General features: G+C 34.7%; 1 protein-coding gene across 1 annotated transcript; it reads left to right on the plus strand.

The window, feature by feature from the left end:
• The first annotated feature begins 3,714 nt into the window (after positions 1-3,714).
• On the plus strand, positions 3,715-26,857 carry LOC129277220 (uncharacterized). The gene is made up of 14 exons (XM_064110199.1): positions 3,715-3,896; positions 5,426-5,699; positions 6,475-6,576; positions 8,483-8,620; positions 10,656-10,751; positions 11,195-11,428; positions 12,535-12,683; positions 14,468-14,566; positions 15,013-15,082; positions 17,139-17,268; positions 17,670-17,791; positions 19,105-19,152; positions 20,454-20,647; positions 22,174-26,857. The coding sequence occupies exons 2-14, from the start codon at positions 5,577-5,579 to the stop codon at positions 22,520-22,522; spliced, it is 1,854 nt and encodes a 617-aa protein (XP_063966269.1). The 5' UTR covers positions 3,715-3,896; positions 5,426-5,576; the 3' UTR covers positions 22,523-26,857.

A 26,857-nucleotide genomic window follows, 5' to 3' on the forward strand; every position in this document is an offset into this window, starting at 1 on the left:
TGCTTATTTTTCACTAAACACTGTATGCACATCTCAATGATATGCAAATGAGAAAGTCAATGATGTCCCTCACTATTTCCTTTGTATTTTATTGTTTGAATTATGAAATATTTCAAATTTTACAGAGAAGGACCAACTTGACTGAACCTTAAAATGCTTTATAAAAAGCAATGGTAATTCCACATTTCCAGGGAGGATTAACACATTTCTCACATGACAATAAGAAGAAAATACAAAAGAAATAGTTAGGGGGTGATGTAATCTGTCCCCTCATTTGCATACAGAGTGGGATGTGGATATTACTGTTTTGTGAAATTAAGTGAAACTTTCAAATGTCATAACTTTCCTACTTTACATCAGATTTTGATGAAATTTTCAGTATTCATTATGCTTGTTGGATTTTTCTCTTTTAATATTCAAATCAACTTTATATTTTTTTTCCTTTAAACTCTTAACATTCACAGAAAGTTCATGTTGGATATAAGAAGCTTCATTATATGTACATTATGTTCTTTCATAAACATTACACATGTAAAGGATACTGGATGTACTTATTTATAGTACAGTCTGTGAGTTTGATGAATATCATGTACCCTGAGTAATTTAAATATTGAAGAATAAATATGATATTTGAGGATACCAATAATAACTTCATAATAAAAAATACAATGGACCAGATGGTAAGGAAAAAAAAGAAAATTCCTGAAAATTTCCCAAATTCCTGGCAATTGGAATTTCCCAAAAATCTCTAAGGAAATTTTCCAAAATTTCTGGGAAGTTTCCAGCCCCTTTCAACATGTATACACCAATTTAGCATTCTTTTACAGTATATTGAAGCAATGATATCCCATACTACATGTAGTTTTATAAATTCAATTTAGTTGAGACATTGTCTTGGGTTGTTCTTTATTCAGATACTGAATCGTGAACAGAGCATTACATATTTATGTTCAGAATATTTCTCTGTTGTAATAGGGTCAGAGTCCAGCCTCCTTGATATCTTATCTACATGTAGTTTAATGATTAATGGTCCATATAAACTGATAAAGTCTCTCTCCTGCCGATGTACACAAAACACTATGCCAGGTAATTTGAAAGTTTGTTAACATCATGCATCGGTGTAATCACAAAAGTTTGTTCACCTTTTATCTAACTGTGTTACACCTGTGCATTTTACAACCTGACAGTAGAAAAAGAAAAGTTTGGTGACCTTTGTTATTTTCTCTGAGATGACTAATGTTTTCAAATTTTAAAGTATTTTTACTCTGAAAGTATAATTATTGAAACCTTAGTGTCATTTGTCATTACGAAGACCTCTTTGTGTGAAAAGCTTTGCATTAGTTCAGTAATTATATTTGCATCCGTATGATTTCTTTTGTTCTCTTTTTCTTTCCTGTAATACATATAATTATGTACGCATATCAGAATAAGTCTACTATACTTTTTTCATTTCCAAGGGGGATCCACACTTTACAAGCTTTGCTTTTTAGTGGATCCCCTCATTTCCATTTATGCTCTATATTATACTGTTTTTTCTGTTTTGTTTTTTTTACGAAGTAAGAATGCCCTTCTGTAAAATTGTACTTGATTTGTATTACTTTATATTACTTTGTATTATGTTTTTTGAATGGAAATGAAATAAAAGAATTGAATTGAAGAATTGAATTGAATTTGTATCGGTGCCAGGAGTAGAGTCTCAAACAGGTTTTGGATGAAAACTACATGGGGATTTAAGACACTTTTAAGCTTAAGATGGAGCTCAAATACTTTGGATACAATTTCTCACATTTCTGTATATAAGAACTGATTATACATGTAGTTCATTCACATTTTCACCAAAAAAAATAGTAAAAAAAATAATAATAATAAAAAAAATTGGTGCTACTCAACCTATTTTTTTACAACTGAAGAAAAAGAACTGTTTTTTATTATGTTTAAAATGAATGATATGTCTCACTGTTAGATAAATAGTCATTGATAAAAAAGAGATATGGAGGGGGAATAAATTTTTAAATTGCCAAAATATTACAGTAATACATGTATGTAAACTGAACATTTTACTCCTTTTTGTGTTTTTATCTTGAGTAGAATTTTTCTCCTTTTTAATACGTATGAATGACCAAGCGACTATAGTGAACTTCTTGATTGTCAGCCTTTTTCATAAAACTTTCTGCGAAGCCCTTGAAATATTAAATTCATTCAAAAGTTTTTGTACAAAGGGGAAAAGGCTGATTCATGCCCGTTCTATCCCATTTGAAATTGTGTTTAATATTAATAAAAATAAATGAGAATATTCAATAATTTAGGCTTGATTTTCAATGCTAATATTGCTATCAAAATTATTTTGCAATTTGACTCTGCGATGTATTTTTCATTCTAGAAATTGTTCTTAAATTTAGTATAAATTTTTGAAATCTGGTACAAATAACTGACTCTCTACTTTAGAAGTGTAAAGTATCTGTCGTACCACTAATTTAATGCATATCCGTACTTGATTTGCTAATTATTTAATAGTGCACAATCTCATGTTCTACTGTATGTTTCTTTGTTTGACTGGCAATTTGCCATATTGATATCAATCATATCATGTGCTAGTCATAAAGATGTTTATATTGACTGCTATTAGATTAGCAATAAATCACGGAGCAAATTACTAATCAGTATCTCATCAAGTTGCTCTAATAAAAGATTGAGTCTTCCATATTGATATTGAGAGGGCATTTGTCATTTTAGAAATATAAACTCTTTCACATTTGTTGAAAGAGACAATTCTCATGTTTCACTATATTAGTATTATGAAAGTTATAAGAGTAGAAAAAGTTGTGGCTCTGTGGATTAGGTCTCCAGACTTTGAACCGCAAGGTCCTGGGTTCGAATCCCACTGCGGCCTTTGGCAAGGCGTTTATCTACATTTGCCACTCTCCACCCAGGTGTAGTAAATGGGTACCCGGTAGGAAGGGATTCCCTGAATGCTCAAGCGTCTGATCAGGGTAACCATGCTACAGTCGGGATAATAGTATGCAGCATTTAAACATTAAAGTGCTATATAAATGTTGCATATTTTATTAGAAATACACAAGAAAAATTTGCCTAGGAATTTCTCTTTAATAGTAGATTTATTTTAGAGGTGATTATGCCTTTTTTTTTAGTGCAGATTTTACAGATTAAAGTTTGTGTTTGAAAGATCTACCCCAAGATGAACCCAACCATAGGTTACCGGGTAAATAAAACATCTGTAAGAACCTTGCAGATAGCTACATGTAGAATCCAAGGCTCCAAAAAAAACGTAGATGAAAATGAGAGTTTAATGGGATAAAAGTAAAATTGCAATTGCAATCACAATAAAAAGTGAAATTGCAATCACAATTGCAGCCTCTAGTTGTTTGAGCTACATTAATTTTTACACTTTCAACAAAATCTCTCCTTGAACTTCTTAGGAAATGTACTTGTATGTATTGGACATACATCCTTCCTGTGAACTTGATTTCACATTTCATTGATCATGAGCTTACTGACAATATACCATTGTGGAGGAAGCAACTTATTCTCTTGTGTCTGACATTTTGAAAAAAAGAAAAAAAAATACACTTAGCCAACAAAAAACTGACCACGGGTTCAAGGAAAATTGGATGAGCTCCAATTGAGAGCAGAGCCAACATTTCATTACCCATGATGCAATTGTGTAAATATAGCACAAACTTGAGATGGTGATTGGGTACACAATTCAGGCATGTGATCATCACTGAAAATACATGTATTGTGGTTATTAGAGAAAAGAAATGCAACAGGAATTGGTCTTAAGGCAGTATATTTTGATCAGTGTGTGTGAAGTTTTGATCCACTTAATTTTAAGATGAATTAGATTCTTTGGAGCATCTTACGCCTGTTTTTAAGAGGTACATTTTGGTCAGTGTACATTTGTGAACTACTTGTGCATTTCTTCTCTTTGTGATATTAAAAGTCTGCATGATTTATAAAGTGAATTTGGACTCTTGGAGCATTACACTGATTTTTAAGTGTTGAGAGAAAAGAAATGCAGCAGGAATTTATTTTATGCATGTTTATAACTACATTTTTATCAGTGTAAATATGTGATTTGCATGTGCATTCCTTCTCTTTTTGATAAGTTTGTATATAATTTTAGGATGAATTTTGACTCGTTTGGACTGGAGCATCATGCCAGTTTTTTTTATGAGTTGGCTGAGATTTTACACTGGGAAGTATATGTACAATTTCCCAGCCTGCACTTGTTCTTCTCATTCCTATTCTTTGAGCAGTTTAGATTGATTTTGTTACAGTTTCCATTTAACAAGTCTGTGTAATGATTTTCAATTTCATTATGATTTTTCCTTCTTCCTCTATGTACATCTTTATCATCTTAATATTCTTTTCTTCTGAATTTCTTCAACTTATTTTCTCTGACTTTCTTTTTTTCTTATTTTTCTTCCCCATCTTCTTCTTCATATCTTCATCATCACCACCACCATTTATCACCTTTACATGTATCTTCCTCCTCCTCCTCTTCTTCTTCTCATTCGGCCTCCTCCTCCTCCCTCTTCTCTTTCTCCTCCTTCTCTTTCTCCTTCTTCTCTTTCTCCTCTTTCTTCTCCTCATCTTCTTCTTCATATCTTCATCACCACCATTTATCACCTTTACAGTATCTTCCTCCTCCTCCTCTTCTTCTTCTTAGAACTTCTTCTTCGTCTTCTTCTTCCTCCTCCTCTCCTTGTCCTCTTCTCTCTTCTTCTTGATCATCTCTTCTTGTTATTCCTTAAACTTCTTTTTATCCTTCATACATGTATCTTCCTCTTTGTCTTTATGCTATTTTTCCTATGATTTTTTTGTTCTTCATGTAGACCTGTAAAATAATCCCTTTCCCCTCTCTAATTTTGAAGTGGAATTTTTATCTCTCTATTTTGTTAGTTTTTACTTTGACATTTTTTCTTTAAATATTGCATGTCTTTATTACATTTTTCTTTTTACCCACTTTTTTAAGTGCTCAACTTTCTACATGTAGATTTATTCTGCCCCCCTTTAAGAATGTAGAACAGTTTATGTACAAATAGTGAATATGCAGGAGTTTGATGGTACAAGAATTTGATGTAAAATCATCGACATGTACCATTAGTGGCATTACACGAAAAGGAATTTTCAGTATTTGTATTGTACAATGCCCTACAATTGAAGAATATCATAATTTTGTTACAGTAATCCATGATATTGAGGAAGGAATTCTATTTTATAAAGTAAGTTTACGTAGACCTAGTTGCAGCATAACTAGCGAGTGGTGATTCAAACATTCATCATACATGTATGCAGCCGCAATGCAACAAGCTAAAGTGTACTGTTGAAACCTGTACTCCATTTCAATCTTTTGTCTATGGTATTTTCATTACTTTATTCTTTTTCCTACATGTATACACAGGCAGAATGAGGAGTTTTTACCTCTATTAACAATCAAATCATCCACAACCACACCTCAGCATGCATCTTAGGAATACCACCGTCGCAGAGAAATCCCGCAAGAAACTCCTTGGGCATCGAACCAACAACCAATACCCGAGGTCCGTTGCACCATGTGGAACGTCACCGTAGCAAGCATCATGGCCACACTGAACATCATCAACCCCAAAGACTACACCTGCCCTGCAAACTGTTCCGGTCACGGACAATGCCTAAATGGATCATGCATATGTGTGGTAAATGCTCCTGATACTGTACATACTTTTCGTCATTTCACCAAACATACAAATGCTATTCTGAAGCCATTTTTCAGATAAAGCCAATTTTCATAGTTTAAATATCATATATACTTGTCATTTCACCCGACATACAAATGCTATTCTGAAGCAATTTTTTAGATAAAGCCAATTTTGATACTTACATGTAAAAGTCATATGATCCTGGAGCTTATATTATAAATACCAATCTGAAAGACGTATTGTATCTGTACAGTACCCATTCAGCTCACCTGGGTCGAGTGCAGCGCAAAGTGGGTAAATTTCTTGCTGGAGGAAAACACGCGATGACTGGGTTTCGAACCCATGTCCCTCTAGTCTGATTGAAAGAAAAGAGTTTTAACCACTAGACCAAGATCCCCCACAATATGCAGTAACTGCGCAATATTAATGGATATATTTAGTAGTAGTAGTAGTAGTAGAAGAAGTAGTAGTAGTAGTAGTAGTAGTAGTAGTAGTAGTAGTAGTAGTAGTAGTAGTAGTAGAAGTAGAAGTAGTAGTAGTAGTAGTAGTAGTAGTAGTAGTAGTAGTAGTAGTAGTAGTAGTATTGAGAAAGACATGGCTCTGACTATAATTGATACAATGTCTTCTTTATGATTTTTACCTTTCATCATGATCACTTCTAGAAATTTGGGCATACATTTGTTTGATTACAGTCAATACAGAATAATTAGTAAATATTGTATTCACTTCAAATTTGATGAAAATTTAAATTTTGCCTGAAAATTTCTTCCAGGTCCAGTTCCAAGGAGGAGATTGTGACGAGTACAACAACACATACTTCATTGCATTTGGATCAGTCTTTTATCTCCTAGGCTGTGTAGCTATCATCCAATTGGTGAGTATGAAAATGTCTCAAACTATTTCATTTTTCTTCAGTTTGTTAAGAATACATAATGACATTTGTAATTTTTTAGGTGTGTAGATTTTACCTTCAAAACTACAAATTGTTATAAACATCAAACAATAATCACTTCTGTGCTCGTTTTGTTTCGGCTAGTGAATGATAGAGAATGTATATATTTTTACACTTGATTTCCGATAATTTGTTTTTAATTACAAGTAAAAAAAACCTATGGAGTATGTGGCCATGTATATAGGCCACAATATATAGAGAATGCAAGCCTAGGAAAATATGATTGAAAAAATCCAAAATGTTCCATTAAAATCCATTGCAATTGGAAGTGTTTCACAAAACTTTACGTCTGACAAAAAGTCTTAACTTAAATTCCTTGTGTATAGTGGCTCATTTCATTGTCCTGATCACGCTGATACGACGTGCACTGCCACTGATTAATCAATGAGATAACGTGTCAGATATATGTGCAGGACCACTTTACATGTACATGTAAGAATGACTTTTAGTCACATGTAACTATTTGTGAAACACTCCCCAGATCATCAGCCACTTTGTGCAAATGTTGACTTTGTATTCTATCTTATCTTTTGAATCCATAATCACAGTATGAAGTAGGCTATATATTCTAGATCTGTGTACACATGTACATTAATAGACTTACATGATATAGTGGGGAATTCATAATTATGATTTATATAATTTCCATGTTTATTCTGTCATCTAGACTTAACACCACATCACTTGTGATTATTTACGTTAGATTGTAATTCAGATGCCGAGTGCACAGACTGAGTGATCTCTGTATTACTATTACATTGTAGGTCCGTCTTTCCAGTTGCTGACTTTTTTTGATGCACCATACACGTACATGTTTTAGGCTGTGTTGAATTTATTATAATCAGCCGGGAAAAATTACAGGGGGGGGGGCACTCAGGGCAAGTACATTGTAAGCCCCCAAAATACTCAAAAGAGCCCTGGAAAATCTTTTATTTTTTTAAAGGAACCCTTGAAGTCCACATTCATTGCAATGTTAAAGCTTAACCAATGTTAAAGATTTAGACAGTAAGTTGTGAAAAGTAGGCCCCCCCCCAAAAAAAAAAAAAAAAAATTCCCTAATCATCAGCTATATGTATTACTAAATTACTCATATATTGCTCACTTATAAATGCATTTTCATTCAATTATGTACATGATTAAATTGTAAACAATGTTTTTTTTTAAATTAATGAACATAGAACGTCTTTAAATATTTCTTTGTTAAAAGATGTCTAATACATCATAATAAATAAACAAGTCCTTGCAAAGTAACTTTCCTGCAGTTTGTACCAGTCCTGTTTCTCTAATATTATACCTTCATGTAGATAATTTCAATTACAGGTACATGACATTTAGATTTCTTCTTCAGTTTTGTAGTACATTAATACATGCATATTTTGATGGACATCACCGGATATTGATATGATCTAAAAGGTATTCACAGTTTCAAAGAAAAACAGATTAAAGAAGGTCCTTAGTTTTCTGAGCAAAAGATTGGTTTGGAAAAAAAAGAGTAATGATTGGGGGAGTGCTTTATGTAGTAAGATCTATGATGTTGATGTGAATGTAGTAAAAAGCTTAATATCTTCTCTCTTTGTGGATTTGTGTATTCAATCATTTTCTTTAATAATAATGGATATATGTGAACATATTACAACATTTCCACATACCATGGTTTTTAATTATTCCAATGACCTGTTTTATGTGAGCTGTTGCTGAGTATTGATCAATCGATGGAACTATCTTAATGTTACATTTTAGATTTTATCTCAGTCAAAACTAAAAATTTGGTTCCTTTGATTTGCTTCTGTCATTTTATGTAATTTAGATATCTGTTTTTGTCATGTAGATTCTGTGCATGAGATCAGAATTCCAGCGGGCCAAGACGCATTCCCTATCGGCAGCATGTCGTATCTCAACTCAAAAGACTCTTTATATCATGGTGATTCTGGCTACCTTCAGCAGAGGACTCTATTTTACACTATTGGTAAGAGTAATAATACTACTTATTACTTACATGTATAGAGCGCTTTTCCCATTTAAGGACCGAAGCGTTTAAATGAAAATAATTAGAAATTACATAATACTCAAACTATAAAACTACAAACTACGAAACAGACAGGTTTTTAATACCTTTCTGAAAATATATATTATAGGATTCCTCAGGGAACGATTTGAGCAGGGAGTAATATTTCTTACCGGATTTTATTAGCATTTCTGGTCTTAAGAAAATGTGGAACGGTTTGTGATGCGATACCAGGGCCCCGTCTTACAGAGTTACGATTGATCCAGTCAACCACAACTTGAACTATGGAAAGCCAGCAGCGTCAACATCTAAAATACATGTTTGTTCAAAATATTTTCTAGATATGAATGATGTGTATAGTTTTCTTGAAAATTCAGTGCTTCTTTTTGTTTTCAAAAGACATTGTGCAAATTTCCTAAAGAACAAATTATGACATTGATGGATTCCCATATACTTGCCGTTGATCATATCAATCGTAACTCCTTGTAAGACGGAGTCCAGGGCCCCGTTGTACAAAGAGTTACGATTGATCCGATCAATCATAACTCTATGGAAATCCATCAGTGTCAAAATTTTTTCTACAGGAAATTTGCAAAATGTCCTTTGTAATCAAAGGAGAACACCCCAAATTATCAAGAAATCAATGAATTTATGGATATGCATTCATATCTAGAATTTTTTTTTAACAAACATGCATTTCATATGTTGACTTTGCTGGCTTTCCATAGTTGCAATTGATCGGATCAATCGCAACTTTTTGTAAGACGGGGTCCAGGAAAAAATTATTCCCTGTTGAGTTTTAAAGAAGGTCCCTACACTGTACATATGTAAAGCAATCGTTTTTTAATTGTAAAAGGCCACCATGTGTGGGTGGACTGCACCTTATATCGTACATCTGATGATCATTTTAGTTATATCACCCTGAATAGGTTGGGTGAGTCTGACCTTTGTCTCATCTTTGAAATGAATATTAATTATTAATTGTTAATGCATCATCCTGGTGGTCATATATTTAATGATTGAATGTTAATTTCAATGTTTATTACCAATCTAAATATTAGATATGACTTATTCTCCTGCTTACATAAAGTCTACATCAAATCAATAAAAGGACGAATGGAAATGTGCGTATGCCTTTAATATCAATATTTTATTAGGGCAAGACTATGTTTATATTACAGCAAAAATTTAAAGATCTAAGGCCATTGAAGCAGGCGTTGAAGGCAATCAATAGGCCCCAGGCATCCGAGGCCGTACTGCCATACTTTTGCAAAAGGAAGCAAGTTACAAAAGTATCATTTGTTGTAAATAGCAACGTGTGTTCATCATTTACATAGGCATATATGCAATTTAACAGCATAATTTCTTCATTATCTTTCCATAGCTAACAATCATTTCTTCCCCAAATTTTGCCTGAACATGCAAAATACAAAGGGTGTTTCAGAAACAACAATAACTCAAATTTGACTGACGTGTCACTTTTGCCAAAGTTGGGCATCCTAGGCCGTGTCTTCGGACGGACTTGGATTAAATCAAACCCTTTGTGCAGTATAATTTGTATTAAAAAAAAAAAAAAACATCAATTGCAAACAATCTCCCTTAAAATTATTTGTGTGTAGTCCCAGAACATGTATTTGTTTGCCTAGTCTGGTGACTCAACAAAACGTGACATCTTTTTTATACCAGTATCCTACATGTAGCAACAAACACTAGTCATTTCGTGTGTTAGAAACAATATTTCCCATTCACTCAAGGGGTTGTTGCAAGAAAATATATGCCATCTATGAATAAAATCCAAATTTCAGTTGTAAATTTACAAGTTATACACAAATTTTAGAAATTGACTTGCGATCAATTGCAAGTGTCCTGCAACAATCCATTTATTAGAGACGATCTTTCCATTATTCAAAGATACATGTGTTACACAACTAAAGTTGTGAATAAAGGACTGCAATAATACTAATTTCCGATCATTTTTTTTTTTTTTTTCTCCCAGAAATACATCCCCCATCACTGGGCAGCAAATATCTTGAGTATGTACTATCCATTCCTCCTGTCAAGCTGTTCGCTCTGTGTCTGCTTCTGGGCTGAGGTACGTGGCCATGTTTCATAAAACATGCAAATGTTATAAGCTACTGAAATCATTCAATTTGATTGGCTGAGAGCTATTTTGTCATATATATTATCCTTGCAGTTACCAATATTAATAAAGCATAGATTTCTATTTTACAAAAGATATAGTAAAAATATAATAGGTTTAGTAAAACCATGTTTACATATTTTGGGGAAATATTTTCTTTTTCAAAATTATTCTTTATTAGAGTCCTAAACATTATACTCTGATAATTAATGATAAAATTCTCATAGTGATGATGATGGTGGTGGTGATTATGATGATGATGATGATGTTGATGTTGATGATATGATATGATAATGATAACAATGGTGATTATATAGTAATCACAACAATATTAACATAACCAATCATATCTATAATAACAATTTATCATTGAACATAACCATCTCCAAATCCAGGCATTTCACATCTCCAACAAAAGCTACGAACGTCCAGGGTCCCTGTCCAAATCCCTGGTCTACTTCCTCGTCTTCAATGTGTTCCTGTATGCTGCCCTCATTGCCCAGTTTGTTGCGTCGGAGATGGTACCGGAGCCGACCTACCTGCTCAAGGTGGTCCAGGGCTTCTTTGGGAGTCTAATCTTCATCGAAGTCATCCTGTTCCTGGCATACGGAGTGGAAGTCTATTTCAAGGTAAGTGCTAGATCATCATTAAAAGGGGAATTCACCCTGACCCTGTCAAAAACTTAAGTGTAGGAATAGCAGAAAAAAATGATGAAAAAATATTGGTGAAGGTTTGAGGAAAATCCATCAAAGATTTAGAAAGTTATTAGTTTTTATTTTTTTTAAGTCGTATGCGAGCAGCTTCCCATGTATCATGAATTTAAAAAAAATCAATGAAATGTTAATTTCTTTTAAAAAAATGAAAATTTGTTTTTCGAAACAAAATATTTCATATTTGCACCTGAAAAAAGATTTTTTTTTGTCTTCGCTATTTTCTAGAAAAGAATTGAAAATTTGTTTTTTGAGACAAAATATTTCATATCTGCACCTGAAAAATGAAAATTGTTTGTCTTCATGATCCATTATGTTATCGGGTGTTGTAATCCAGACAAGGTGTCTTCCATACTTTGCCACTCTCCATCCTGGTGGGTGTTTCATAAAGCTGTTCGTAAGTTAAGAGCGACTTTAAGAGCGACTGGTGATCCCTTCTTGCGGTAAGTGGTATATTGAATCGGCGATGGTTTACACACTGAAATACGGTATCTAAAACATGGCAGAACTTGAACACTTCAAATATATTCATTTTCTGTTGGGGTTCACTTAATTAAACTTTTGAGCACCACTTTAAGATGCGTTATTTTGATGTATTGAGCACTACATCAAAGCAGACTGTTATTATTACATAACATTTACACTTTTACTTTTTTGTGAATACATTTTTTTCACTAGGTAAAAGGGGCCTTTGCAAATGCCAGCACCTCTTTAGACCTGCAAACCTTACACTCTCACGATTTGGTTGCACAACATGTGAACTTTATTTTGCAAATGCATTTTTTACCACTAGGTAAAAGGGCCTTTGCAAATGCCAGCACCTCTTTAGACTCGCGAATCTTACACCTCTCCCGATTTGGTTCCACAACATGTGAACTTTATTTTGTAAATGCATTTTTTTCCACTAGGTAAAAGGGGCCTTTGCAAAATGCCAGCACCTCTTTAGATCCGCGAACCTTACACCTCTCCCGATTTGGTTACACAACATGTGAACTTTATTTTGTAAATGCATTTTTTTCCACTAGGTAAAAGGGGCCTTTGCAAATGCCAGCACCTCGTTGGACCTGCGAACCTTACACCTCTCCCGATTTGGACTCCTTTTCCAAGGAATACTTCAAATCATCACGGCATTCTTCTTAATGATGAGTGTTACAGAAGCCAAGTGGAATGAGAGGTAAGTGACTGGTGTGAAGTCTACCATTGCTAGTTGCTATGCTAGTTCTTTCACACCATGAATGTAGGTACTTCAAATAATATGCTGTTTTCATCTTTACACTTGTACTCAATGTTCATCTATTCATTTAAACCTTATAATGGGATAATTTGACAGTAGTATGTACTTGCCCACCAACCACTTCCAAGTGTTTCTGATTCCATGCATTAATTATTCCCAATTTACTTTAAAGCTAAGTTCGCGTTCTGGTGTAGAAATCGAACTTCAATAAGAAATGGGTTGGGAGCAATCCTAACGTGTTTATCGTACACAAGAATGCTGATTTAGAATAACAAAGCTCAATATATATCATTCAGGCCTGCTTGAAACTGTATTTATTTCATTACCACATTCTATTCCTGGTGTAGCCAACACTGGAAACAATATTTGGGACCACATTTTAGACTAACAGGCTTTTTTCAATCATCTTCATTTGCTCATTTATCTATAATTGTACATTTTCCTGAGAAAATCTTTTGACAGTTATCGTTTATTTATACAGTCCGACCTCTCTTATCCGGCCTCCCCTTATCCGGATCTCTCTATTATCCGGACGCACTCTTGCCGAGATTTTTTTTTTTCAATCCAATCTATCATGTGAGGAAATGAGATTTCAATCTAAACTCAATCCTATGCGCAAACTCTCTTTGATTACATATATTTTCCAATATAGTCTACCTACAACAACAATATTTTTAATGAAAAATTCTTCCCCAAATCACCGAAAGGACTTAGACAGTAAATCAGGGCGCATCGCAAATATTTCAGCACGTTTTCTTTTTGTTTCCCGGGAAAATCAACGCATGTCTCGCTAGCTAACGTTAGGCCTCAATACGGACAGCGCCATCTATCATGTTTGAGCCTACAGTCAGTATAACAATGGCCGACATTGCGAAGCTGCGATACCCGCTGCGATGATCTAATTGTAAAACTTAGTTTTCATTGAGTCTCTCTCTTTCGTGGTATGCTCGATGTATACCTCAATCATTTTAGCAGGTAAATTATCCAACAGTTTTGGCCATCGACCGATATAATTTCCGTAAAAAATACCGCCTATAATTTGCACTGACACTGCAGTGAATACTGTCTGTATGCCCAATACAATAGATAACATGTAGCTACCGCCGTTGGGCCGGGGAGGCATGTAGCTTCGTGTATTTAATATTGGGTCTCCCAGATCCGGATAAATCCCTTATCCGGATTGGTGCTGGTCCCAACGTGTCCGGATAAGAGAGGTCGGACTGTAGTTCTGTACCATTATGTGTAAGCTTTGTTCAATTCTGGAAACATTTTATTTTCTGTTGTTACCAGGAGTCTAACCAGAGTTTATCTTGAAGCTTATACCATGTTCAATCTTTTGACATGAATGCCGTTAGTGTTTTCTGTTATTGAACAGTGAAAGAAAAAAAACAAGATTCAGAGACTCATTGCACAATCATTTTATATACAGCTTTAATGTTTATAATGATTGCAGTGGAATCTTTCATAGTGCTCATGACTACAAGACATGACTTTCCTGGCGATCCCGGCTTTATCTTTAGTAGCTGCCAAAAGGCATGTTATCATTTACTCTTCAAAGTGTAATCTCTTTATTTTTTTTCTTTTGCTGTTTTTGAACCTCTAGCATTCCTGGTAATCCACAATCATTAACCTGCTTATAGCTTACATGTATCTGGCAAGAAGGGGCTTTAGCATTGATTATTCAAAAGTAATCAATTTATTTCTCTTTTTTTTTTAACCTCCAGCATTCCTCTCCTGCAGCGGAACTCCTATGTTATTGTATTCCGTATCGTGGAACTAGCCATGGTGATGTGGTTCCCGTGTGTCCTCTGGAATTGTAGAAGGTAAATACAGCTTTATCAAGATAATCTACTGATGCTCCTCAAATTGGCAAAAGTTATTAATTTTCTTTTCATACAAAATGAATATGGGTACAACAGGAGTTAAAATGAATGATATACATGTACGGTATATTAAGCAGCATATTCTAATAAAAACACTGGTGTGCTAGATTCCATGCTAAGATTTTGCTTGTCTCGTACCTGTGGCGAAAATGGGATTTTTGTGTTGAAATTACAATTTTTCTGAGAAAAATTGTAGGATTTTTGGTTCAATTAGATTGGTAGCTCATTGGACCATGTGGGAGACCATCTGTAATTGGACCAAACAAGAAGTAGGCAAAGTGGGTGTAGGCCAAGTGGCAATTTACCGATTACAATGCAAAATTCCGAAGACCTGGTTAACTTTAAGCCATTATCTTGATTTTCTTTTCTCCATTATTTTCCTGTAGTCCTGAAAAGCTGTGGATTTTAAACCCGAAAACAATCTTGAGAGAAAACAACGATGAAGAACGAGTTGCGGTAAGCATGATATTAATTCTTCTTGTATTTATCTCTATACGTGTGACCTGCCACCCTAAAACCACCAAGAAGTCGCCCAAAATAAATTTTGAGACATTTAGCTTTAAAAAACACATCCTAAGCTTTAAAATGATATATAGCTTGTCAAAATTGATTTTAAAAATCCCATAAAAAACCTTGGATTGAATGTAGAAGAAAGACAGTGAGCTTACAAAAAAGGGGTCGGAAAGCATAGTTTGAGGTTAGGCATTCACCCAAGCATGAGATGTGCACACTATGCAATCTCAGTGAAACTTCCAATCAGTCTGGATATGATTGGGTGGAAGAAGCCACAGTAGCTCCTGTAGCTTGTCTTTATTTTTCAAATTTTTAACCTTACAACTTCAAATTTGGACAGTACAAATTAGAAGAATTACTCTTACAAATTCTTTGAATTTTTCTAATTTTTGGTTTTTGAAGACCAAATTACTAATTTGGCTATGTTTAGAGAACCTTTCCTTGTGACTTATTGTTGGTTTGGGGGTGGCTTGCATTTGTTGTAGGTATTTGGGGGCCTGGTTGGTTTTCACAAAGCTGTTTCTAAGTTATGTATTCAAATTGTAGACGTAACTGTTGATTTGTCATAGAGATTCTCACAATCATTTTGAAATGCCATGAACTGGTAGGTGTTTCGTGAAGCTTCTCGTAAGTTACGAGCAACTTTATGAATGACTGGTGATCATTTCTTAGGTGCCAAATCAACATCAATGAATATTTGGTGTACATGATTTACCACAAGAAAGGATCACTAGTTGTTCGTGAATTCGCTCGTAATCTATGAACAGCTTTGTGAAATACCCGCTAGCTTCATGAGACACCTCCTGTATAAAGCCTCCTCCATTTACAGTGATGTTTTCTGTGAATTTAAGTATAATGATACAAAGTTGTGCAAAATACTGTTTTTATGAGGCATGATTCTTTACCATGATTATTGTCATCTATACTTAATTTTTTTCTCGCCTGAACGAAGCTCGGCAGAGACCTAAGGCCACCGCACACCTTAAGACTGGTCGGCGACTCGATTTCAGAATAAAATGTAGTAGAATTTGATGCTAATATTGAGACTTGGAATATCTTACTGTGTAATGTTCTAAATCATCGTACGAATACCTATGTTCAAATCTGTGACTATGCTATCATCCTCCTTAGAATAAAAGCGAATTCAATATCTAGTCGTAATGACGTCATAGCAGTCGTACGATTGACTACGATTTGAAACTAATTTGGCCTTTACTCAAAAAATAAAAGCTTGCAATCTTTCAAAATGGTTATATTAGTATTCTTTCAATGATTTCAACCTCAAATAAAATGATATGTTCCATTCACATTTTCAGAAAATAAGCAAAATGCGATTTGTTCCAGAATCGGATTGCGAACAGTCGTAAGGTGTGCGGTGGCCTCTACATGTACATGTAGTAATCACTTTTCCTGTTAGTCTGTTGGTCTGCTAAAAAAATGTTAAGGTTTTTTGTTCATCTTGCTCTCATTTCTTTATTTCTTCATTGATGAAGTTCATACTTGATATGATCCTTGGGTAATACCACATATGTTTCCATGAGGATGATGGGGTCAAAGGTCAAATGATATGAGGTCATGTACAATGTACATCATTTTTGAAGTTTTTGTTTAACATGCCCGGCGGCATTGCCCGCATTTCTTTATTTCTGCATCAATTTTGATCACACTTTTGCCAAATGATCCTTGGGTAATACCACATGTGTGTTGTTCAGAATGGTGGGGTGAAAGGTCATCTAGGGGTCAAAAGATCACATTGCATATTATTGATCACGAAATCAGGCATGACTTGTGGTTCACGCTCCACCTTGTTTTTGGTAAAATTATTGTATTGTAATGTTTTAATGATTTAGAAGTAAAATATGGAAACTGTCATGAGATTGTTTTTAATTTAGGAGGATAGCTAGAAAGTTCTATTAGAAATATGGAAATCTTGAAAAAGTTTGAGAACCATAATTTACCAGTTATATATGTTACCTTGCAATATTTGTTATTTCATCAGCCACCGGCACAACCGATTCAGACAGAACAACGTGAGGAAACCAATCTTTTGAGCTGTAGAACGAAGCAAGAGCCATCAACGAGTACAAACTCCTACCAAAGTACAGATACTCGAAACAGAAGTAGCACAGGTAGGAAACAACTTTGTGGCATGAATTTGAATTGGTTTAATTTTTTTGATGTTGGTGGTTACTTTTTAATTGATAATTTACTATATTTGTGGGGTAAGAATAGTGAATGTTACAATATGGAATTACTCAGAAATCAGACATTCCAAATAAAGTACAAACATTTCATAGGTTAAAGCTACATTGCTACTTTAATTATTTTCAAGCTTTTTAGTAGAAAATTACCTGTCAATTTTTTGACAGAGGTGATTATTTAAGCAACAGTCCCTAATCAGGAATCCCATGTGTGTATTTTGAGCATTGGTTTTAAGTAGTGTTTTTTCATTTCAATTCATTCTTTCTCTCTCCCACCCCAATCTCCTTCCCCCTCCCCCTTTCTTTCTCTCACTCTGTCTCTCTGTCAGACCCAGATTGTTGGATCTGTTATGACCGAGACCCAAGCCTTGGCCCTCTGATCACACCTTGTACTTGTAAAGGAGACGTAGCGTTCGTCCATCATGAATGCCTCAGAAAATGGATGTTGGAGGTCAGAAATTCCATTCTTAAGTTTTATATCAAATGTTCAATTCTAGGGAATGTTTCACAAAGGGTTGAAATGTGACTTAGATTTGCACTTGAGTTTGAAGCTGTGTTGGTTACAAAACGCTTCACCGCATCGGTGAAACCATCCTCTGACGACACGCAGTGAACAATGAGATTCCATGTTAGTTACTCTGTGGACATTGTCACACTAAACTCTTTGGCCCGTATTCTGAAGTCAGGTTTAACTTAAACCCAGGTTTAAAGTTGTGGTTTAAGTATGGATGGCCAATTGAAATACATAAATCACTAAGAGTAGAGATTTCAGCTCATTTGGCTCTCAAATCATTCATAATTATCTAGGAAGTATAAATAGATGATTGTCTCCACCATCGATGAATCAGTAAAGAGCACAGTAAGAAATGTACAACTTAATACTTTTGGCTTCCCATAATTTTAGCACAGAGTTAGACCATGGTCTAAGTTAAACCTGACTTCAGAGTACGGGCCTTTGTGAATTAACACCCCTCCGGTATCTTCAAATTTACAAATGTTTAGGACAGCTTTTAAAAACTGTGATTTGAGAGCTACGACATAAGAAGCAACCTGGCTTTGCCTAGGAAGAGTTCTCTACAGGAATTAGAAGACTGTTTTCAGACAATATGAGCGTGTCACCATAAAATTATTTCTAAAAATGCAGCCTTTTTGGTCCTGCCCTCAAACTTGTGTACAGTTTGAGATACAAGGTTTTGATACCCAAGTGATAATTTTATACAATGTATTCACTATTACTTTTATCTGTCTGATGTCGCTTTTGTCAATCATAAAGGAATTTAAACACTGGATATCAGAAGTAAAAGATATACCTGAAAATCATACAGTGTATCCTAGAAAAAAAATATGGAAGCCAGGGTCCCGTCGTACAAAGAGTCGTGATTGATCCAATCAAGCTCAACTGTATGGAAAGTCATCATTATCATAATTTTCCCCTCCGAAAATTTGCACAAGGTCCTTTGTAAATGATGAATGTATGAGTATACATTATATCTAGAAAGCATTTTGAACAAATGTGCATTCTTGATGGTGGTTTCGCTGGCCTTCCATAGGTATTGAAAACAGGTTTCCTTTCGCATTGCCTATATGAAATCACCCTTTTTCCATTTCAATTTTTTTACTTTATGTATATCTGTGATGCAAATAGGTGAAGATATTATAAACTTGGTTTGAAACATGGGATTCGGTACTGTAAACAAATTGAGAAAAGTGCAGGTGGGGCACCACCATGACTTATCTTGGTATTCCGATATTTTTTTGTTACAGCTTGATGATAGCCCGGAACTCATCAAATGCAAAGTCTGTAAGAATACTGTAAGTATTCATACTTTCTATTTGTTTTTTTTTGCAAATCTAGAATAAGTAAAAGAAAACAAGTGTCATGGGGGATTACAGGAAAATCGTGTTGCAACTGAATAATAATAATAATATTCCGCATCCACCCCCTTCTAGAAATGCTATTACATTCTATATCTTTTTGGTATAAAAAGAAAAAAAAATCAAGAATGACAAGGACTATTAAAATAAAAGGGTTAATAGGATTAAAAGCATTTCAGATGGTCCTACAACATTTCTATATTTGTCTAGGTTTTTAAAAGTGGAAAAATTGACGCTCCTTTTAATTTTGTGATATTTGATCAGCTATTAAAATAACGAAGCAAACAATGGCAGCTGGAATCAATAAGCCAGTTCACGGTTAGCTCATGATCAACTTTTCTCCAATGACCTTTGTGATTTTTCATTAGGATAAGCACTATCAATTTCAAATGTAGATGTTGCGTAAGCTTTACTGGTAGAGTATTCAAATTCTAAGAACAAAAGGCATTGTATAGACCAGGTGACTAGAATAGTCAGGTGACTAGAATAACATCAGGGATAAAGTTTGGAAATCTGTTTTATTTTCTGCCTTTGGCACATTTGACTATTGTTTAGGCTACTGTCAAATACCAGTGATTATGAAGGCTCTATTTTTTACTCTTCAGCTTGGATGTGATAAATATTTTGAAAGGAATACATGAATAATCATCAAATCACAAATGCCTATGTCAGTGAATTTGAAAGCCACCTTCATGGTTGTCTCCAATGACCTTTTTCTGCTCGTGCGCAGTTTACAACCGTGAACAGGCTTATTGTGTTGCAACTGAACGCTAATCATCTCCATGTTTCATGTAGATTTAATCAAAGGGCTAACTTGCAATTCAGCATCAGTTTCTTGCAACTCTCCATTAGAAGTGAAACAATGTTTTTGTGAAAAAAAAGGCCCAGAAGATAAGAAACAGTGTTGTGGCCCAGTGGATTAGTATCCAGACATTGAAACCAGGGGTCGTGAGTTTGAATCCCAGCCATGGCGTAATTTCCTTCAGCAAGAAATTGAACCACATGGTGCTGCACCCAACTCATGTGAGGTAAATGGGTACCTGGCAGGATTAATTCCTTGGAATGCTCCATGCAGCTTTAGCAGCTGGAGCTACAGCCGGGTGATAGTGCGCCATTGAAAAGGCAACAAGATAATCGGTGCCCTGTAAATGCTATACATTATTACATACATGGACCCCTTGTTCGATGTGCATGTGTGATATATCTTTTATTGTTTTCTTGTTACCCTTGGCAACCAGTATGATGTAAAGCAAGGCAAGGTACGGTTATACCAGGGGCTGGGTTTCAGGGATGGGACCTTCTGCTTCTTTGCGTTCTTCGCCATGGCAAGCGGACCAGGGGCCGTCTACGCCATACTCCAGGCCTACCCCTCCAGCACTATCAACATAGTCACTATCGGAATGTGCGTTTTAGTGGAGATGACATGTCTCAGGTGAGTAAATCCTTATAGCTTCATTAAATTGGCAACTTCATATGAGGTTTTTGTCTCGCCTGCATAGCAGAGCGAGACTATAGGCGCCGCTTTTCCGGCAGCGGCGGCGGCGGCGTCAACATTGAAATCTTAACCAAGGTTAAGTTTTTGAAATGTCATCATAACTTAGAAAGTATATGGACCTAGTTCATGAAACTTGGACATGAGGGTAATCAAGTATTACTGTACATCCTGCCTGAGTTTTGGGTCACATGACCAAGGTCAAAGGTCATTTAGGGTCAATGAACATACACCATGTTGGGGGAATCAAAATCTTATCCAAGGTTAAATTTTTGAAATGTTGTCATAACTTCGAAAGTATATGGACCTAGTTCATAAAACGTAGACATAAGGGTAATAGTGTATCACTGAAGATCCTGCCTGAGTTTCATGTTACATGATTAAGGTCAAAGGTCACTTACGGTCATCAAACTTTGTCCATGTAAGGGTTATTTGAGAAATTGTCATCATAACTTTAAAAGTTTATGGATCTAGTTCATGAAACTTGGACATAAAAGCAACCATGTATCCCTGAATATCATGTGCAAGTTTCAGGTCACATGACCAAGGTCAAAGGTCACTTAGGGTCAACGAACTTTGGCCATGTTAGGGTTATTTGAGGAATTGTCATCATAACTTTGAAATTTTATGGATCTAGTTCCTGAAACCTGGACATAAGAGCAACCATGTATCCCTGAATATCATGTGTGAGTTTCAGGTCACATGACCAAGGTCAAAGGTCATTTAAGGTCAATGAACTCTGGCCGTGTTGGGAGTATGAGTGAATTGGCATAACTAAGGAAGTTTATGGATCTAGCTCATGAAACATCGATATAAGGGTAATCAAGTATGAATGATTGTTTTGCACATGTCTTAGGTCCCATGATCATGGTCAAAGGTCATTTTGGGTCAATGGGCATAATATTTTATTATCATATTAGTGTTTTCTTCTGTGAATAATATTCATTAGCTATTTTCAAAGGAAGCACTGCTGCTATATCGCATTGCGTAATGCAGGCAAGACTGCCAGAGGCGTTCCACTTGTTTTTTAAATAAAAGGTATAAATATGATAAATTGTACAATTTATGTTCTGCATTCTTGATGAGGACAATTTTTTCCAAAATAAAGCCTGTGTAAACTGTTTCAACTCTTTCTTGCATTAACTTAACTTCATTCAACTCTTCAATCTACATTTTCTATGTATCTTGTACTTAGAAATAATGTGTAGTAGGCGCTTTGTAAGTATTTTTTAAATGGGAAACTTCGTAGAAGACTTTTTTAAATCAATATTTATAGAAATTTGTACATTGTTTATACAACTTTGGTATAAGGTACAATATTTTGAATCATGGAGTTTCATCTATCATTTCGATCTTGCTAATTTTATTGATATATATATTTCAGAATTAAAATCATTTTTATACAGACTCAATTTGAAATGGGTTAGCTTCACAAATTTCTTTTCTGCCTCATCCCTCTTTTCCAGGTATCTCGGATATACCATAGCAAACGCCTACAAGAGAGCCAAAATATTCTCCTTGAAAATAATGGGCAAGACGTCCACCTCCATCATCATGGAGAATGAAGCGTCGACTTCAGGTGTGCTTGAACAGTCAAATGAATACACTAACAATGCTGAAGCTAGCAGCTCAAAATGTGAAGGTGCTATGTATGGTGGTGTTGAAGTAGCAAGCAGTAATGAAGTTGTTGAAGCAGAAGTTATTGAAGCAGCAAGAACATTGGAGCAGTGTGAAGTTCATGAAACAAGCAGCACGTTCACGGAACAGGTTGTGTCGCCTGGGCAACCGACACTTACAAAGGATGTCAGAATATGACACTTTCATCTCAAAAGGAACATTTTCCCCATTTTTGTAGCCATATCAATTTGCCATTCCATCATATTATCTCTTTATAAAGTAAAGCAACTCATTGACTTTGTTGAATGTTAATTATTCTATAGCACCAAGTGCAAGTTGTTTATATTTAATGTTATTTACATGTATATTGTATCATTATTTCATAATATTATCGTCCATTTGTGTTGACTTATTATACTTGTATTAACTTGTACTGCACACGAATGTATAAATGTTGAAACATTTGCAATCTTGAAAAATGGATAGTAATGCATTTACACTATAAATGTATGGTAATATCAGGCTATGATGTTAAGTTTTTAGTTGATTAAAATGTCAAAGATGCAGATATTTTCTATATATCCAGTACAAATTCATAGAAATAAATGCTATTTATAGGATTATCAAGCCTTTATTGAGACAATATTGCATCCAAATGGATGTTGTATGCTACAGGTGAATAACAAGATTGTATTATGTATTTTCATTTATATTGCCAAAAAACATATAATTCCATCCAGACTGCTCTCACAAGCCAAACATAAAAATTAAACGATGATAATTTATTTCAAATTGCTGTATATGTGTGTCACCTTCTTATATACACCTAAGAAAAGCACAGATTAGCAGGAACATTTTTCAGAAATTGATTATTCTTTGAAGGCGTAAGACTAGTCTGTAGCCACAGACCCTGATTTGAACTTTGATCAAGAAGTGGGTCTTCACATGAGACTAGGATGTATGAAACTTGCTGTTAGCAAGAGGGCCTTGATCTGTACGCAAGACATTGTAGATTGCCCATTCAGACCACTTTACTCGAGTAAAGGGTTTGCACAGCAGACTAGGCACAGACCTGGATTGAAACGAGTGGGTCTTTAGGCAAGCCTAGCACAATTAGAACTTGTTTCAATCTTGTGTTTGAAATGCCACATGACGTACAGTTCAATTCAGCCCATTATATGATTGAAAATCAGACCTCTTTGATGTGTCTTGACAATGGGCTAGTGTCCGTAGACTATCTTACATACATGTATAAAGTCTCCATTTTGTAATGTATCCTTGTCATGTATTCATATGCTTACCCACTCCATGATACATTACAAATTAGGTCAACATTATGAGGATTCTCAGAAACAGTCTTCTAACATTATCATGGAAGTCTTTACTTCAATAACATGTATGAATGTAGTCACTTTAACCAGACAGTTTTGAAAGAATTTAGTTCACAAGGATTTGAATTCGGTGTGCCATTTCTTATATTTATAGTATCGAAAAGTACATTACTTGTGTGGAGGCATCGTGGTCTAGTGGTTAAGACTCTCGTCTTTCAATCTGAGGGACGTGGGTTCTATTCCCAACCACAGCGTGTTTTCCTTCAGCAAGAAATATACCCACATTGCACTGCACTCAACCCAGGTAAGGTAAATGGGTACCAGCAGGAAGTAAGTCCTCAAAAAGATGTGAGGACCAGAGTTGGTAGACTAGCATAGCGAGGGTAATGTAGGAGCGCCTTGAGCACCTAAGAAGGTGGATAAGTCATTACTTGTGCTTTATAAATTCTATGTTATTATTGTAAAACTGCATATTTTTTTATTTTAAACCAGGAGTATTCATGCAAATTCATAACCTAATAGAGCAAAAGAAAAATGCAATTTTCATAGAGCGTTTTGAAGCGACTTTATTGGTGTACCGTGAAACCTACTACACTAGAGTCATCTATCTAGAAATAATCTTTTCCCGAGGTGCACTATTATTACCTAAGCTTAATTGAGCTGCCTTCCAGTGCTCAGTGCATTCAAGGAATTAATCCCGCCAGGTACCCATTCAATCAAATTCTTTATAACACGTATTCCAAAATAATCTCTTCTCACACAACTCATGACGTAATAAACAAATCTTTTATGACATCAAGTAAGAAAGTTGTGACATCATAAGATATTCATTGTGATGTCAGAAGTTTATCTTCCCAATAATGGACCATGTTTTAGAATATGTCTACCATGCACATTTATGGGTATTATCAATAGTGCAGTTTGACAAAGAAGTGGATGAGAGATAAAGAGAGAGAGAGAAAAAAGAGAGAGAGAGATTGAGAGAGTATCGAGAAGGCTAATTAAAATGGTATAAAACCCTGAAATTGTGCTATAATGTAACTGAGAATCGTATATTGCTGTGCCTTAATTTGCAATCAAGTATTAGAGTACTTAATTTATGCAGCTCCTTTTTTTCAAAATTTATGCTTAATATCAGTAAATGCAATGTCAGTGCTATATTTTATATACAGATTATATAGAAATGAGGTTTAAATTGTATTTTGTTGTTTGAGAATGAGTTTACAAAGATATTTGATGTATTTTTCTAATCTCACTGAAATTGAATTATAGGTTGTTGCCAATGTTCAATTTTGAATTTAGAGTACTTTGGTAATCAAAACTCCTTTTCTTCAGTTTGTGCATTCCATAATACATGCCCCATTAACGTTTATCTTTGTATAAGATATTTGGTGGGTGTTTCATAAAGTTGTTTGTAAGTTACAAGCGACTTTATGAATGACTGGTGATCCTTTATTAGGAACTGAATCAATACCTATGCAATCTGTTGTATATCATTTACCACAAGAAAGGGTCACCAGTCGTTTATTAATAAAGTTGCTGGTATCTTATGAACAACTTTATGAAACACTCGTCAGATATGATGGAAAGTCTTCTGAAATTATTAGTAGTTATCAAAGGAAATCTGAGATATTTCAATGATATGAAAGCAGACATATATTTCTATTTGAACTTATTTCACTTGATGCATTTATGACACAGTTACATGTATTTGTAATTTTAAGGCTCTGCTCATTAGTCATTTTCAATTTCATCAATTGCAATATACTAGTTGCAATCATTATTTTCTTTATAATGAGGTATATTACAGTACTGAGAATTAGGAAAGAAGAATTTATGTTTCGTATCAAATTGCAATTGATTTATATATTATATGTGCTGTATGTTTATTACCATTGTGCATACTTCATAGTAAATATTAAAGCATTATTTGATAATCTTATTGTAATAGAATGAGATAAGATTATATTTTGGGGGTTAATTATTTAAAAAAATATGTTATGAGATACAGAGGAGTCTGACTATTGTAAAATCTATTCGGCCTATAGAAATCTGTTCAATTTGGGTGAAAATGTTGTAGAAAAGTTGAATTCTACATAATGTAACAATAAGAAAAGGGAAAGTGGGGGCTTGATATTACCACCCCATCTATTGCGTAATGATGATGTCATGGGCGTAAAGGTTGGGGGGCTCTTGCCCCCCCCCCCTCCCAATTTTTCACGACCAAGAAAAAAAAAGAGAAAAGGTAAGGGATAAGGGTGAAATATATTATTTTCTGAATATTATGTCAAAATCTATCACAAACGTGGATTTTTGTAATAAAAATGTTGAAATTTCTGCTCACTTGCTTCGATCGCTCGCAACTTATTAACTTTACGCGAAACACCATATCGAGCCCCCTCAAAATTTTTTGCTCATTATGCCAAAAAATATTTTTTATCCGATTTGGATGACATTTTCAGCATTTTGCTCATTGAAATGACTCTCTATATCTACAGGTTGGAGCACCCATTGTGAAGTATTCTGTGTTGTATAAGCGGCTAAGGTCCTTCATTATGAAACCCTTGCATATAGGGATGGATCAAAATGAATAGGATGTATTCATATCGGTTGAGGGGGGGATGGGGCACTCATTATCCCTCAACCCTGGAAAGCAATACTCAGTGTATTTGGTACTGAAGCGACTTAAAATTTGTATTGTTTTGTAGTGTTTTGTTTGTTCTTTAGTGACCTTTGCTTAAACCAATGATTTTGTTGCCAAAGAAATGTAGTTCCAGTGATATATATTACAAGCAGGAATTCAAACCCCGGGCGACTGTTTCATAAAGACTTATTATAACAAAACAGAATTTATACAAGTTTATTATTATTATTAGCCAATCAAATGGAATGATTGCAGTAGCTTTAAACTGTTACTGCAAATTTGTTATTTTGACAAGTTTTATGAAACAGTGTCCCTGGCCTCAACTCCATCCAGTCTCTGAGAGCATTTCATGAAACAAATGCATGTGGTTTGTGATTTTTTGCTATTGGTTTTAAGCTACTGAAATCCATGCATCTGATTGGCATAGTGATTGTCGGTGAAAACCGCAGACTGTTTGTTTCGTGAAATGCTCCTATGTTGCTGGCTTTATAAGCATCTCATTTATTTTTACATTCCAAGAAACTCAATAAATGTGACATGAAGTTTCAGATAAAAGAA

Source organism: Lytechinus pictus, chromosome 15 (assembly GCF_037042905.1).
Source record: "Lytechinus pictus isolate F3 Inbred chromosome 15, Lp3.0, whole genome shotgun sequence".
Taxonomy (NCBI): domain Eukaryota; kingdom Metazoa; phylum Echinodermata; class Echinoidea; order Temnopleuroida; family Toxopneustidae; genus Lytechinus; species Lytechinus pictus.